This window comes from Fundulus heteroclitus, chromosome 5 (genome assembly GCF_011125445.2).
Source record: "Fundulus heteroclitus isolate FHET01 chromosome 5, MU-UCD_Fhet_4.1, whole genome shotgun sequence".
NCBI classification, from domain to species: domain Eukaryota; kingdom Metazoa; phylum Chordata; class Actinopteri; order Cyprinodontiformes; family Fundulidae; genus Fundulus; species Fundulus heteroclitus.
This window is the reverse complement of record NC_046365.1, coordinates 20,943,574-20,959,358: the sequence shown is the minus strand read 5'-3', so window position 1 is coordinate 20,959,358 and position 15,785 is coordinate 20,943,574. Positions and strand designations below refer to the sequence as shown.

The 15,785-nt window shown below is 37.5% G+C and overlaps 1 protein-coding gene across 1 annotated transcript in view; it reads left to right on the top strand.

Annotated features, from left to right (window-relative positions):
- The first annotated feature begins 1,047 nt into the window (after positions 1-1,047).
- cabp2a (calcium binding protein 2a) overlaps positions 1,048-15,785 on the top strand; it is a 32,092-nt gene continuing 17,354 nt past the window's right edge. The window contains exons 1-2 of the mRNA XM_036137161.1: positions 1,048-1,209; positions 1,412-1,594. Of these exons, the coding sequence (XP_035993054.1) occupies positions 1,150-1,209; positions 1,412-1,594 (243 nt within the window). The 5' untranslated portion in view covers positions 1,048-1,149. The remainder of the gene's footprint in view (positions 1,210-1,411; positions 1,595-15,785) is intronic.

The following is a 15,785-nucleotide window of genomic DNA, read 5'->3' as shown; positions in this document are numbered from 1 at the left end:
CAGATCAGTTTGAGAAAGGAAATTTTTTTTGCATCAGTTTAGCAGCCTGATGTGCTAGAGCCATAGCTTGCAATTATTTTACAAAGGTTACACCCTGAAATAGAGAATAGTAACTTCAAAGTCAGAGGAAATTTGTATGTTGGTCAATTTTTTATATATAAATTGTGTTTTCTCTTACTTTAAAAATCTGTTTTCATTCATCGCAGTAGTTGTTATTTCAGTTGATGTCCAAAATATAAACAGTTTAAAATCTAAAAAATATTACTTTGAGTTAAATAGTTACTTGCTGTTTCTCCACAGATGGCTGAAAGCATAAATCAGTGAATTTAAAGCCACCACAGTTTAGGTGAACATAAAATATAAGCAACAGAATATAGTACTAAGAAATACTTAAATCCAAAATGCTTAACACTCTTCTTCCACAAAACTGCCCTTTTAGAGCTTTTTCTGATAAATTTCTACATTGACAATATATTTTCCCTCTGGTGGATGTAGTTGAAATGAAGGTGAGTAAATAATGACCTTCTTGGTCCTTTCAGTCGAGGCATTTTCTTTAGTCTGAGTATGTGTATTTTAGTGCTTACATTTGAAGGACCATCCCATATGGGGAACATGACAAACAATGGGAAGCTCAATAAATTGCAGAGGATTGAGGATAAGCCAACATCAGCATGAGAACAGAAGGGTGAGCGAGGAAATAAATACAGGATTATCAGAGATGTCACATACATGGGTGGAAAATAGTGTCAGGCTCATATCAAGCACAGCATGAGGAGGGCCACTGATACACCTCTGATTAATAGATAAAACTGATGTTTTTGATCTGTTTTCTACAAAGTCACAATAGTAACAGAGGACTAAAAGACATTTCTCGTGAATTAAAAATAAATGTGCATAAACTGGAGAATAAATGAAATCCAGGTCAAACAGATAAAGTGAGTGATGGATGTAAATAAAAGAGGAGGGGTAAAACATGGAGAGTGTGAGGGATGAGAGGAGGAGCGAAAGCAGTGGGGGATATACCTCAGATTATGATTTGGTGTCAGATGCTGTAGTGACAGATAAAGAAGAGGAGAGGACAAGAGACTGAGGCACAGGGGGAGAAAAAAAAACAAAGACGTCTCCGTGGGGGTCAGCTGGACTGCAAAGATGACTGAGACGAAAACAGTCCAGTCTATGGATGTGCAGGAGGGGAAGCTAATAAAGAAGGTCAGTCGATCTAAATGCCAATCTATGACTTTAAGGTGCAAAGTTCTGTCCCTGATGCACTTACGTCTTTTCTACAAATTAAATGGATAAAAATTAATTTGGACATATTTTCATTTTGTCTCTTCAATATCCACTGGTATCAGTGCATCTTTTTTTTTTTCTTGGAGAGATTTTAATTTGTTTGGTTGACACTATTCTCCAGGGTTCTATTAAGAAGAAGATTGAATCCTTCAGACGATGGAGTTCAGCTAGCATAAAGAGGCCACCAAAGCCCAAAGCCAAGACCCTGAGTCTGTCCTCCCCTGACGGAGACCCTGAAGAGCTCTGGCTGCCTGAAGGAGACAAGAGGAAGCTGCGTCCCATTGTTGCTTCTGTCTTTGGACAGGTAGGACAATAACGTGGAAAAACGGGTCACTTCAGTTTTTATATTGCTTTTGGCTGACATAAGCCCCTTTCAGGCGTACACTGCCTTCAATTAATCAGATGGTGGCTGAACATGTATATGTCATGTCTAAAAATACACTCCACGTAGCGATTTGTGACAGCAACAGTAATCTGAGGAGGTCAGACATGGAAACACATAAAGTACACATTACTTTCGGCATGGAACAAGAATGAACTCTTGCAGTCCCATTAACAGATAAGCCCTTTAGTGGTTGGAATAATCTGCCTTCTGATCAGCTTTTAGAGGAAATCAACTGATTGTATTATCACTGGATGGTTTAGGTGTGTTCCCTCTTCCTTCCTTAGTCACTTTTTTACGCCTTTGATGTTAAACAGCAGAACTTGAGAGAAAGCTAAGAACAAATATGACCGAAAGCATTTGGCCTACAGTTCAAGGCATTTACTCTCTGATGACATATCAGTGTGTTTAATGACTCCTATTCAGCGTAGTTTGTTTAACACAATGGTGCATGTTGGCTGGCTTATTGTAACACTGTAATGGAAAAGTGGTCCTCAGCAGAGAACGAATCAGTTTATGTCAGAGAAAAATTTCATTTTCAGGTGCTTCCTCTCATTAGCAGTGCATGAAATATTTTTTTTTCTTTTATAAATATTATTTAAATTGATTTTCCAACAAACAGCAAACATCCAACAGTTTACATTTTCACATTTATAGATTGTGTAATCATATATGACCATGAAAACTCACGGGACTTGAGACAGATCCATCCCGCACAAAAATAAATAAATAATAAAAAATAAAAACAAGGGAATCTTAGGCATCCCATTGCATTTCAGCATATGCAAGGCTGATCAATAATGCATCCAAAACGTAGCGCATAACTATAACTCCAGACCAGGTAACATATTCAGATATTAATATATATTAAAAGGGGTTCCATATTTTACAGAATTTTCAGGTAGAGCCATTCATTGTACATCTAATTTTTTTTACAATTTTACATTTTGCATCATATCTCTAACCCAATGACTACAAGTTGGAGGTTTTATTTCTTTTCATTTAAGCACAATAACCCGCCAAGCCAGCAGGGAGGAAAAGGAGATGACATGCTGTAGATATGTTGGAGGATCATCTTTATTATCTGGGCATAATGTGTCTGCTTGAAATTCTTTGTACAAATCAATATTATTTATTTAACAATCCACTTTTTATTTGAGATTTCAACAGTGTCCAAATTAGGGTTTCTTAGCCAGTGCAGTTCTGAGGGTGGTTTGCAATTATATTCAGCTAGTCCGAGTCAATCATTTCTAGAACCTCCTTTTGCTATAGCTACAGCTGCCAGGTTGTTGGGGGTATGCCTGGAGCAGTGAGAAAATTAAATATTCAAGCTGAGATGGGTGAGATCAGTCAGCTTTATTTTCTTGCAAGAAATTGAGAACATAATGTCCAAATTGCAGTATGTGTTCTGAGGTTTTACACAGCAAGTCAAGACTTTTATCATTAATGTCTACCATTCAACCCCACCCCCAAACCGGAGAAGATGCTCAACGTCCTGAACTCCGGTAAAATGTATTGCATGCAACTGTGGCCCCGTCCACACAAAGACAGGTTTGGCTGTATCTGGCAAGCTGTTTAGTTGGATGGGTGGTACCGTCCAGATGAAGCGATAGATAAACCAACAACATCTGAAACTGCAAACTTCTCTCCACATAATTGGCTACAAACTGACGTGAATACGCGTGAGAGCCAGAGACCTCGCCTCTCCCTTAACACGCATGCGCTAACACAAACAACATCAATGGCAGACTTTTGAGTTGAGTTGTGTTTCAGACACTATTTAATTTATTGTGGATTTTACATTAACAGAACTTGCTCCTCTACTGTGTTTGAGTGGACCATGTCGTCAGTCCACTCAGACGGCTCTTTCCTTCTGCATTTGTTGTTTCCACGCTGTGCTTCTTCCTTCTTACTTGTGTGGCAGCATTACTCCACTCTGCCACTTACTGGCGTGGCAGAGGTATTACAATGTCTGTTAACAGTACTCTGGCTTGGTGAGTTTTCAATGTTAGACTCTAACTTTTCTCTACGGATACGGTATTCTGCTCCGTGTGGCTGCAGCCTGCATCTTATCGCAAGCATACTCGTTCCCAAGCTCAGTTCCTGTTTTTTACATTGTCAGTTGTAACCCCCTCTTCCAGCAAATGTTTCTTTAAAGATTTCCTCAGTGATCTGCCATACACAGGAAGGGATCATAATTGAATTCCCCCTCATCCTCTGAAGTGAAAACCACTTCCGTGTTAGTTGTATTTAAATTTACCCTTAACAATTCACCCTTTTTTAATAATAATAATATTAATAATTATATAATAATATAATACAAGTATAATATAATTACAATTATAATTATATGATTATATATGGACTCATAACACCGGCTCCCTGTACAAGAAGGGCCAGAGCCGCCTCCACCTCCTGAGGAGGCTGAGGTCCTTTGGAGTGAGCAGGCCCCTGCTTAAGACCTTCTATGACTCTGTGGTGGCCTCAGCATTCCTCTATGCTGTCGTTTGCTGGGCCCCTGGCAGCACAGAGTGGGACAGAATGAGGCTGAATAAGCTGGTGAGAAGGACCACTTCTGTCCTGGGCTGCGCTCTGGACTCGGTGGAGGAAGTGGCTGAGAGGAGGGTGTTGTCCAAGCTTATATCCATCATGGACAACACATTTCACCCCCTGCACCAGACTGTATAGGAGCTGAGCAGCTCCTTTAGTGACAGACTTATACATCCTGTCTGTAAAAAGGAGCGCTACCGCAAGTCATTCATCCCTGCTGCCATCAGATTTTACAATGCTGCACTATAACTGCAATACCTTGTGAAATAACTAATGTGCAATTATTATTTAACAACTAATGTGCAATAACTATTTAATACCCTATGCAATAGCCTGTGCAATAATCCTGCTAAATAAGAGACTTCAGAAACCTCACTGTTGTTCTTTACCTGGTACCACTTTAATCCACAACGCCAAATCCATATGTATATCAGTCACCTAAATGTACATAAGTCATGTTAATCTCTGCTTTCTTTCTTTTTTTTGTTCTTTTTTTTTTGTCTCCATCCACAGTATATATGTGGACACACTGTATATACTTCATGCACCTTTTCCTCCTTTTGGCACCTTCTTTTGATTATTGAGCCAATGTGACAAGTGAATTTCCCCACTGTGAGATCAATAAAGTATATCTTATATTATATTATCTTATTAACTTAGTATAATACAGTAAAGAAAAGAAAATGTTATATATATTGTAATAATGTATTAAAAAACATTTTAAACATCAACTATCCATTTAGGAAAGGTATAATACTTCCTGCATTTCATCACAAGAAAACCGAATTAGTGTAAATAATAAAAGAAGTCAGATGTGTAGAATCTTGTAAATTATAAAAGTCAAACACATTGCTGCTTTGTACCATTTTATTAGCATAACCTGTTTTCATTTGAAAGAGATGTTGGTCAGTTCACTAAAGTATTTTATATAGAAGGAGAAATATTAAATAAAGAATAAGAAAAAGAGCTGGAGAACATTTATTTATTTATAAAAATGTTCTGAATAAAACTATTGTTGCTTTCTTAATTATTGTCATTCATTGAAGTCGGATTGATAAAAACTGGATTAGAGTTTCATTCAATAGTCAACCAGGATGGACATGAATTAGAATAGGTAATACTAATTCTAAAAAAAATTAACATCATATGTAAATCTACCTTTTTTCACATAACCCCCAAATCTAGAAAAAAAAAAACGTGTTTTACAGAACATTATATTTTCTTCCTATAACGTCCTAGAGAGAAGCTCTACTGGGCCTGAAAAAAATCCTCAATGAAGAAAAAGTGTTAACGGGAACCCCCTTAAGCTAATGCCATAATACCAGTTATTGTGAAACCGAACAGATGTGGTATTGTTCTCATCAGTTTCTTGTTCAGCTTCCTCTGCTCGCTGCCAATGCCATCGCTTCCATGTCCCAGGAAAATAATTTAACACTCTTGGGATCATGGCACTCACTCAAAAACAGTGTTATATATTGTTTGGTGTGAATTTTAATGTTAATAGTGGCTTCGCTCATGTTTCTTTGGAAATACATTTTGTCTGTGTGTGGTCCAATGGTGTTGCTAGGTTGTGTTGTCCTGCAACCTGGAATCTTCCTGCAGTTAAACACTGCAGATCAGATGCATCTTGTCGCTGTTTCGTGGAAACACAGGTAGAGGTGGCGGTGGGTCGAGGTCGAGGGCTCCAGACACATTACAGAAGTGACTGTCAGAAAGAAATGAGAGAAGAAACCATAGTACGCCTAGGTCAGGGGATGGGGGTTAAACTTATCTTATCATTTAAGCTAATTCTATGTTACATTCAGAAACACAACTCCATTTCATACCTCTTGAGACACATTAAAAACATTTGCCAAAGTGTGAAAACCAAACAAGTTCTGCTTCTCTGGAAATTCAACGCAGTGACGCACTTATCAAAGACTTCTAAGGCGGAAAAAACTCACAGATCTTTATCCCAGTAGAACAATAATATAATTTACAAGTCAATATTAATATTTCTATGTTATTACATATGTTTATGCTAATGAGTAATCTCACCATCTAAGGAGAAACACAGGTTGAGCAAAGGGCCAAACTTCATCCAAGAACCCAAGCAGCAAAACCTCCATCCCTGGAAAATCTCTTGTCTAAAGGCTTGAGGCCAGGTGAGTTTTCCTCTGGGCTGACCAACCTTGTCTCTCGTGAAGTCCTTGGTGAAGATTCAGTCAAAGATCATTTTTGTGATGCCAATTGCAATGAGAAAATGAAATAATCCAGCTGAGATGGAAAAGATCAGTCAGCATCATTTTCTTACATGAAATTTAAGAAAGTCCAACAATTTTATCATAAAGGTTTTCCCTTCAACTTCACCACCAGAGCAGGAGAAGAAGCTCGAACCCCTGATGTGTGTGTGTGTGTGTGTGTGTGTGTGTGTGTGTGTGTGTGTGTGTGTGTGTGTGTGTGCGTGTGTGTGTGTGTGTGTGTGTGCAAGCATCAGCCACATGCTTTTGACAATTGGTAGTTAAAGTTCTTAGATGACCTTTGACTAAAGAAGGGTAAGATGATGACAAAGACTGCAAGACCTCTCCCCAGAGCATTTTGAACGTTGTATCTGTGATGAAAATAAGCAGTTGTTAAACTGCAGTTTCCTGTTTCTGTTGATGTTACATGTTGTGAAACATTTCCCTCATTGGTGAAGCAAGCTGACACTCATTTTGTTTCTTAATCTTAAATCTATGGCAATATTATAAAGCCGTAACTGTGTTGTGAAGAATTTATTGAGAAAGGTTTTCATTATTACAAGGAATTTTTCAACCAATGCTTTCATCAATCATACATAAAAGCATTGTAAATATCTAATACTACCACTAGTCTAGTTAAAAAGTTTATCATTGGCCATTTATATTTCCGGCTGATGTGATAATTGGCATGCACACAGTTTTTTATCTGCTGGAAATCTTCAAAGCTTCAGGTTGCAAAAGAGGAAATCCATGTGATAGATAAAAAGTTTACCAGAAACATCAGCATTGAGAAGTGACTTGAGCATTGCTTTTGCAGCCTCCCGTAATGATACTTTATGGTCAGTTAAGATTATCTTGAAAAGGTTTACGAATCAGAATCAGAATCATAAATACTTTAATAATTCCAAAAGGAAATTACAGTTCCAGTACAACCATCCATCACATACATCACAAACATTTCGGGGGAACTATTGACTGAGGACCCCGCCTGACGCGATTACCATAGGGCGCTGCCTTTAACTCTGTGGAAAGACAGGAGCCACATTTGGGGAGGGAGAGGGAAAAAAAATACATATTTCACACTTTATCCTATTCCAGCATACAGTTTGAGATATCAAAAAAAAAAACTTGCACGAGAAAAGCACATATAACATTTATGCAGGGGGTTAACCTTGGAGACTAGTCGGATGAAGTTCATATGTTGTTGTGGGCATCAGTTATGTGTGTGTTTGGGTGAGAGTTGTTATATTTCCATGAACGCTCTCTAGAGGGCTATTGTCCTTGATGTTATCAACCGGCCCACAGTTCAGAAAGCATCCACAGATGTCCGCGGGGGAGGAGGGAGTGGGGAGGGTAGTTCTGAGCTCTCTCGTCATATCGTCCAGGGGATTTTTTTTTTTAATAGGGGAGGCATAATCCAAATACACAATTTGTTATAAGAACAAGCTGTATATAGACCCTTATATGTCTGTATAAGGGTATATGGATTTTGTCTTGTTCTGTTTTATCAGGAAAAATTTAACTGTTTGGGAATTTTCTGTTTTTTCTTCTGTTTTGTTAGTTGTGTATTTGTAGAAGTATGGTTAAGATGATCACAAGCCCGATATTACAAGCGTAATACAGTAGTTCCAAAATTGTCACCCTTAGGATTGTGGATAGTTGAGAGGGATAAAAGTAGTAAAGGCAAAGTGTTGTTTTTTTGTGTGAGTATATTTTCTTGCTCATTTCATCCAGTGTTGCTTTTGTGCCTATATCAGTTTCAGAGAAAGATAGAAGTCAGTTAGGCACGATATTTTTATAGTAAATAATTTTGGTTACAATTGCAATACAACTTAAAGTTTGTCCAGATAAGATGTCAAGATGTGTAGAGTATCATTATGAATCTGTCATAATGGACAATCTTTGTCATGTCTTCATCATGACTGTTTTTGTACTTTTAAAACATGAGGTAGCCTTAGATCACATCAATAAAGAAATCACATTCACAAAACGGAGAAAACTCAAGAAAGGCTCCATCTGAATACTATAAGTGCTCTTTCTGAATACCCTTAATTATAGCTCCTAGCTCCTGGTACTAGCTCCTGTTCCTTGACCTTCCACTGGGTTAACAGTAAGGACACTATCATGGGTAGGAACGGAGCTTCGAACTTCTGTGCTGATTCAGGACAGCCTTTAACTCATAAGTTATCACTCCACAGAAAGCACATGGATGATTCTAGTCAAATCTGGGCCTACAGCCTTCCGGAAAAAAAAACTACAAAGTGTTTGCTCTCTTCTCTCAAGGCAATTTCATTAGTTTCCATGAGAAGGACTGTGTCTTTATGTCATGTCATGTCAATCAAAGGATTGTGGGATTCCTTATAGCTCCTTAATGATGATAAGAGGCAAGACAAGGTAGGTTTATTAATATAGCACATATAGACCATTCAGAGCTGTACATTAACATAAAAACATTACAGAAGAACAGAACATATAAAAAAAACATTGCATAGGTATAGAAAACATTAACAACCTTCAACACTAGACTTCTTTAGATTCATTGTAACAAGCTTCAACACTAACATTCAAAGCTTTATTGACATGGGGTAAGGGAGGGGTAGTCGGGGCAGAGCATCTTCTTTACATTACACCCAGGAGAAATAGTGATAGGCAGCGTTCCAAGGCCAACACAGGGGAGTCAGTTTGGCTAACAGCAATTGTTTAGGGGCAGCCTGAATTTTCTGTCTACTTTAAAGTTCCACTGGTACATCTCAATGGCAAATCCAAACAAATCCTTCTATGAGTCCACCGTGTATCCAGCTGCAAATGTCCCAGCGGGGTGCGAAGTATCTCCTTTACCCAGTCAGAGGGCAGTCTCAAGTAAGAGAGATTCCTAGGCTAAATTAGCCATGAGAGGAACCATACAGGCTCCTTTTCCTACCTCCTTCATTATTGACTGCACTATTAGGAGAGCAATTATCATGGGGACCGCTGACACACTTACACTTTGGCTAAAGAATCCTTACCCATACAGATATTCGGATGGAGCCATTTGCATTTTACAAATTTTACATATTATGCGCTGTGGTTTTAAATTTGTTAAAGCCTATAACTTTGCAAAGATATCATAACTGAGTGTGCTTACCACTTTATTTAACAAGGCAATGCGGCCAGCTTTGTTTATGCATAATTTGTGGGGCAATGTACATCTTTTGAGGGTCTTTTTTCTTGTTTTATTTATTTAAGATTTGAATGTGTGTTCAAAAAACACAACTGAGGTTTAAAATGAAGTTAAATGCCTAACAATGTTGTTGTTGAACTAACTAATTTCTTACAAGGTACTAGATGAGCAAAAATATGAAAACGTTAAAAACTACTGAAGAAAATCAAATTTGAACAACTTAAAAAGATTATGGATAGTGTTCAACTGAGTTCATAATATATAAATAATTTTAAACAATCCATAAAACATTGTTGGAACAACTACATTTTTCTGAGTAATCAACTTAAAAACTTGTGTTTATAATTATGTTAATTAAGTTAATAACACTTTTAAATAAAGTGGAAAAACTAGTTGGAATAACTTGATTAATATGAAACATTCAACATATGAACTTTTATTTATGCTACCAATTAAGTGAGTGGCACTTAAAAATACTTCTGGTCATAGAGGAAAAGCTAATTTACCTAATAATGTAATTTGTTAGTTGAACATAATTTCATTAGAAGTTGACTCAAAAAGACTGATGCAAACAGTTGCATTAATTTTTTTGTGTTTGATCGAAAACATTTGTTTTTAGTGTGTAAAGGAGGCCAGATTTAGCAACAAGCACCGCTTACTGGTCCACAGAGCCAATCCTGCACCTCAAAATGCTGACTGTCTGCAGTATCCCCGCACCACCCAGCACTACCTCCTGGGATGCATAAGTTTGCATCCAAATATGGGTGGGAGTAGCACATTAGTCACAAGCCCTTGTCTTCCGTGCTGGCCTCTCTGTCTTCCTCCAATAACTGCATTGCCAGGATGCACGGGTTCCGCTTCGGCTGGTTCTGAGTTTATGGATCTTGCTTCACGGCAACATAGATGAACCTCTCTCTCTTACCCGGTCTCATCTTCCTACACCCAGTGACTAATTGCTATCCACAATACGCCTATGTATGACAGCTGATCCCTGCGCTCCACCTCCTGGCTCTACTGCTAGAGTGATAAAGTTCAGCCTTTTCAGAGGGGAAAAACGGCAACCAAATCATGCCGAAATTACATACAAAATATAAACCGATCATGCAAAATGCAAGACCAACAACAATACAAAACAAATCTTGCAACATTTAAGAGATCACCAAAATAGATAAATGAAATGAATGAACACATTTTTCATTTCAATTTTTCTCATTATTTGGCATGAGTTTGAGTGGCAGTGATTGTACCATCACTGCCCTATATTTTACAATACTAGTTTTGGTTCAAAACTAGTATTGTATAGGGATGGCTGAAATATGGACCTGAAAAGGCCAAAACTTCCCATCATGTTTAGATTTTCCTAGAATCTCCGTTTTCAACCAAAAGGGTCTCTGCTCAGTGCTGCAAGAAACTAAGCTCTTCTTCTGTGTTTAGAGTTAACCTATTTCTTCTAATTTCTAATTCAGGGTTCTTTAAACTCAGAATTCTGAATATATTCTCAGAATAGTGACTTTTGTCTCTCAGAATTTTAACTTTTCCTCTTAAGGCCCCCACATACTTGTGCGAACATGAATCCGCGGACATCCATACAGGATGACTGTAATCTCAGAATTCTAACATTAAATTTAGAATTCTCCCTTTAATCTTAGAGTTCAGACTTTAAATCTTAGAACTCCCACATGTTTCAAAATTCTGAATTTAATCTAAGAATTCCCACTTAGAAATCGGACTTTAATCTTAGAATCCGGACCTTTCTTCTCTCAAAATTTTGTCTATAATCTCAGAATTGCGAAGTTTTTTCTCTCAGAATACTGTCTTTAATTTCAGAACTCTGACACTAATCTTAGAATTCTGACTTTTTTTCTCAGTCTTAGATGCATCCCTTCTCTAAAAGATCTGAACCAAATTAAATGCTTGTTACTGGGGCTGAATGATACACTGATGGGGTAATTAAACCATTTGATTTGGGTTTGTTGACACAGAGATACATCTAAGATTGCAGGACAATCAACAGTATCAATTCCCCTTGATACTGTTTAAAGGTAAATAATATCTTTCTGTTATTTTTGGTACAAAGGCCAGCACTTTAATTTTCTTTGGTTGATCAAAAATATAATTTTCTTAGAATTTATGTGATTTCTCTGTTTTGCAAAATTAGCCAAAGTGACTCACTATAGTTTGAGTTAATTAAATAAGCTCAACTGTTTTAACCAAGGTCATTAGTACGGAGTGGTGCTCTGTCTAAAAAGAAAAATTCAATCAATCACAGAAAGCGCTGTGATATCTGGTGTGTTTTTTATTTTGCATGGCATTGTGGAATTTTCCAGAGCAGAAAGAAGAACAAGACCAGCAACAGAAATGATAAAACACAGACATCACAAACCTTCATTGAGAAAATGTGATATTTTACTGTCCTATATCTTGCTCTTCTTCGAAGTTCCAATTTGTTGTCCATGGAAACAGAAACAGATGGACTGGATAATGAGAAACAGAAAAAATAAGAAGGATGGGCTGGGATGAGGGATTGATGGCCGGTTGTCGTAAAGAAAAACAGAAGAGACTGATTGCAACGTAAAGGGAGATTAGAGCTTAGAGGAGCATTTACTTATGCTGCAGAGAACAGCGTTGGACTTTGAAGAACAAGATGAGTTTCAGTAAAATATGAGTTTTGAATGTGACAGTTTTTTAAGCAAATACAGAATGTAGATTTTGGTCTATTGTTAGAGATTTTAGATTGATGCTGCCCTGAAACATGCTGATCCTTGTTACATTCTCACTTGATAATATCTGTATGAGCAAAACACAAAGCATTAACAAAGTGTCAGTAACTAATGTGCCGGAACGCTTCTTCTACCTCTGCATTCTACAGCTGAAATCAGATATTGACATAAACTGCAGTGAAATATTGATAGCCAAATCTTCTCAGACTCTTTATCAGACTCAATGTTTAGTTCAAAATGATTTCTGTTTACTAAATACCTGAACAATTATAGATTATATTTAACATTTTTTGAAATGCAGAAGTTTCCATACATTTGTTCTTTTGGTTGAATTTTCTTTCAAAATCTGACTCAGGTTGAAATTTTGGGCGTTGTTTAACAAGCTTTTAAATTTGTCACTGATGTCTTGAGTGTTGCTTCAATATTTCCTAAAAATGCTCTCTGCTCATGACTCTTTCCATTTTGCAAAGTGCACCATCCCTAGTGCAGCAAAAGATGATGCTGCCACACTCTTAATACACAATGCTGACTATGACCAGACATTGAGATTGTACTCCAGCGAACATGTCTCCAAAAATTAGACACAAAAACTACAGCCTGTCTCCCGCAGTGAGGGGTTTTGGGGGGTGTTTTAGCCCACGATGCTACAGGAGTTGAGATAATGTTAATCTTTTACTAACTTCAACCAGCATCTCCTTGAGGCTGTTAACTTTTGTCGCAAAAAGAAGCACCTCTCTGGGAAACAGAAGCGATCCGCTTCCTTAACGTTCATGGCTGGACATTTCCATACTGTTTACACTTGCACCTGATAGTTTGAGTTGATGAACGTGGCATCTACTGGCATTTGGGTAATATGAAAACATATATTTTATTATTCTGCCATTTAGCAAAATTTAATAATCATAACTGACCAATTTTGGAAACGTTTCGTTTTATTTAATGTTAGATATTGTGAAAGAAAAAAAACTAGCCATGTGTGTAAATATCAGGCTTTAATTGTCATAAAATTATAATTAGGTAAAGTAATGATAAATGCAGCAGGAAGAGTGCTAAGTTCAGTGTAAGTTCAGCATCTCCTGTCCTGTCTCTATCCATTTAAAACTGCTGGACTGCTAAAAAAAATAGTCAAAGGGTGTGGAATGCCTTAGACTGGATGTTGTCTAAAAAAGAAATGGAACCATGTGATTAGGTTTCATTTGGCAGCTCAAATGGTAAATACAAAGGAAATATTTAATTTATAGTAACTTCTTACCAATAACAAAATGTTCCTATAAAAGAGAAATTATTTATGTGTAAAAAAAAACATTTGCTCAGTAAGCCTAGCAATTAACATTTTTTCTTTTTTCTCTATTTTTTTGCAGTTGTTGAAAATGTAGACAATGCAATGAGGGCATGAGCATAAAAACAAGAACAGATTTCGTGGACAGATTTAAAAGTGGGTTAGTTGATGGACCATTACGACTGTGACACAGCGCAGTAACAGTTGGGCTCTATAGATGTGGATATAGAGATAAAGAGCAGGCAGCCCTGACGTCTCTTTGACATTTTGTCTACATTTATCCCCTCATGGCATCATTTGAACAGAATCGCTAATCCATAGGACCTCGCAGGACCTCAAAGGGAATTCATATATGACTCTTACGTCACATGGAAAAGCATCAGAGAAAATCTGAACAGGTGCAAACGGCATTATCCTCCTTCGGTAGTGAGTAGGTGTTTGAGAATGAGAGCAGGCAATGTGGGGCAAACCACACAGCCTTGTGTGGTGGACTGAAAAAAAAATATGCCCTGTTAAATAGAGGTACTTTAATGTCTATACTAAGGCCCTGTTTCTTCTCGTATGTGTAATCCAATTTTTTTCTGTGTATAATGGTAGTTTATAATGTATTCAAATTCTTAATGGATGTTGAAAATATGACATTCATCTTAAAAATTAGCAGAGGGATATGCCCTATGCGCCCCAGACTGGTATAAAAGATGAAATTACAAAGAAGAGAAAACAGAAATTGTGTTTGAGGTTTTGCTGTACATGGGAAAATGTCAGAGTCAATTATAGTTGCCTAAAACATTGAAATAAATTACTGTGAATAGTTTTTTTTTATATCAAGCGCTTATTTATGAATGAGTGTACTTTAGCGAACTTTACTTTCATAGTTTATTTTTTCTAATTAGTCATAGAGTTGCACCTATTTTCAGTCAGCAGAACCAGGCTCTGTGTGAGGCTAAGAGCTAAGAGTTCTGAGCTTGTAAAGGGCAGTGAGGTCATTCAGGTGAATACCTGCAATTTTGTTACACACTCAGAAGAATAGGAAGATGGATGAAGATGGATATAAAACAAGAGTATAACATCCGCATAAAAGTGCTATCAACATTAAATTGCACAGCTTCCAGTAAAAATACATGCACTGGTGGGACCTTGGGTCTCAAAGGTCAGTTTGTCTTCTATATAAGTTTCAAGGTACTTGCAGTTGTTGACCAACTCCACTGCTTTGTTGGAGATTATGAGATTACAGAGACTGGACTGCAAAATTGGTTACCATGGAAATTACAGATAAACGGACTCTGGAGAAACAGAGACTGACATACTTGTATTGGAAAGAATGACTGATTTGGGGAAAATGTGTCAGCAAGGACACGTCTGCATTATAGCATGATCTTCTCCACCAGTGTGATGAACGGAACGCTGATATCATGCTGTGCACGCCCTGACTGGGTGTACACAGCATGATATCAGTGTTCTCAATCGGGTGACATGACTGTGGGATTTTTCCCAACGTCGATCCACATATCTTTAGTTTTTTTTTTTCACATTAGGAAGGAAGAGCTGCACCAATCCGTAAATTCCTTCACTACAGGACCATCCACCAGGTCATCACTGCTCAGCTGGGACACGATGACAGCATCATCAGCAAATTTAACAATGTGACGCCGTACATGTTGGGATGAAACAAATAATAAATATGAATGAACACAGCCCTGTGGTGATCCAGTGCAGGAAAAAAGAGTGTCTGATAAAAACACAAAACATTAACCCTCACACGTTGTGGTATTACTGTTAAAAAGTTAACAACCCAGATTATAAAACCAGGATCAATATTATGGGAGGCCCTTAGCGTCTCCAATAAAATGTGTGGCTGAATGTAATCAAAAGCCGACGAGAAATCATTAAAAAAAAAGATGGGCAAAGGACTTAGCTGCCTCTGGATGAGTTAAAACAAAGTTCAGCAAGGTGCCAACTGCTTCTTCAACACCTCTGCCTGACCGGCAAGCAAACTGCAGTGGGTCCAAATTATTTTGGACACAGGTCAGAAGTGATTCCTTCACAGTTTTTTCAAAATACTTAACAAGGGAGGTCAATGTGACAGTCAATAAGCGATTAAGGAGATGCAGATTTGGGTACTGAGACAATAATAGAGTTCTTCCAGAGTGAAGGAGCCTTATGAAGTTAGAGGGACATTGAAAAA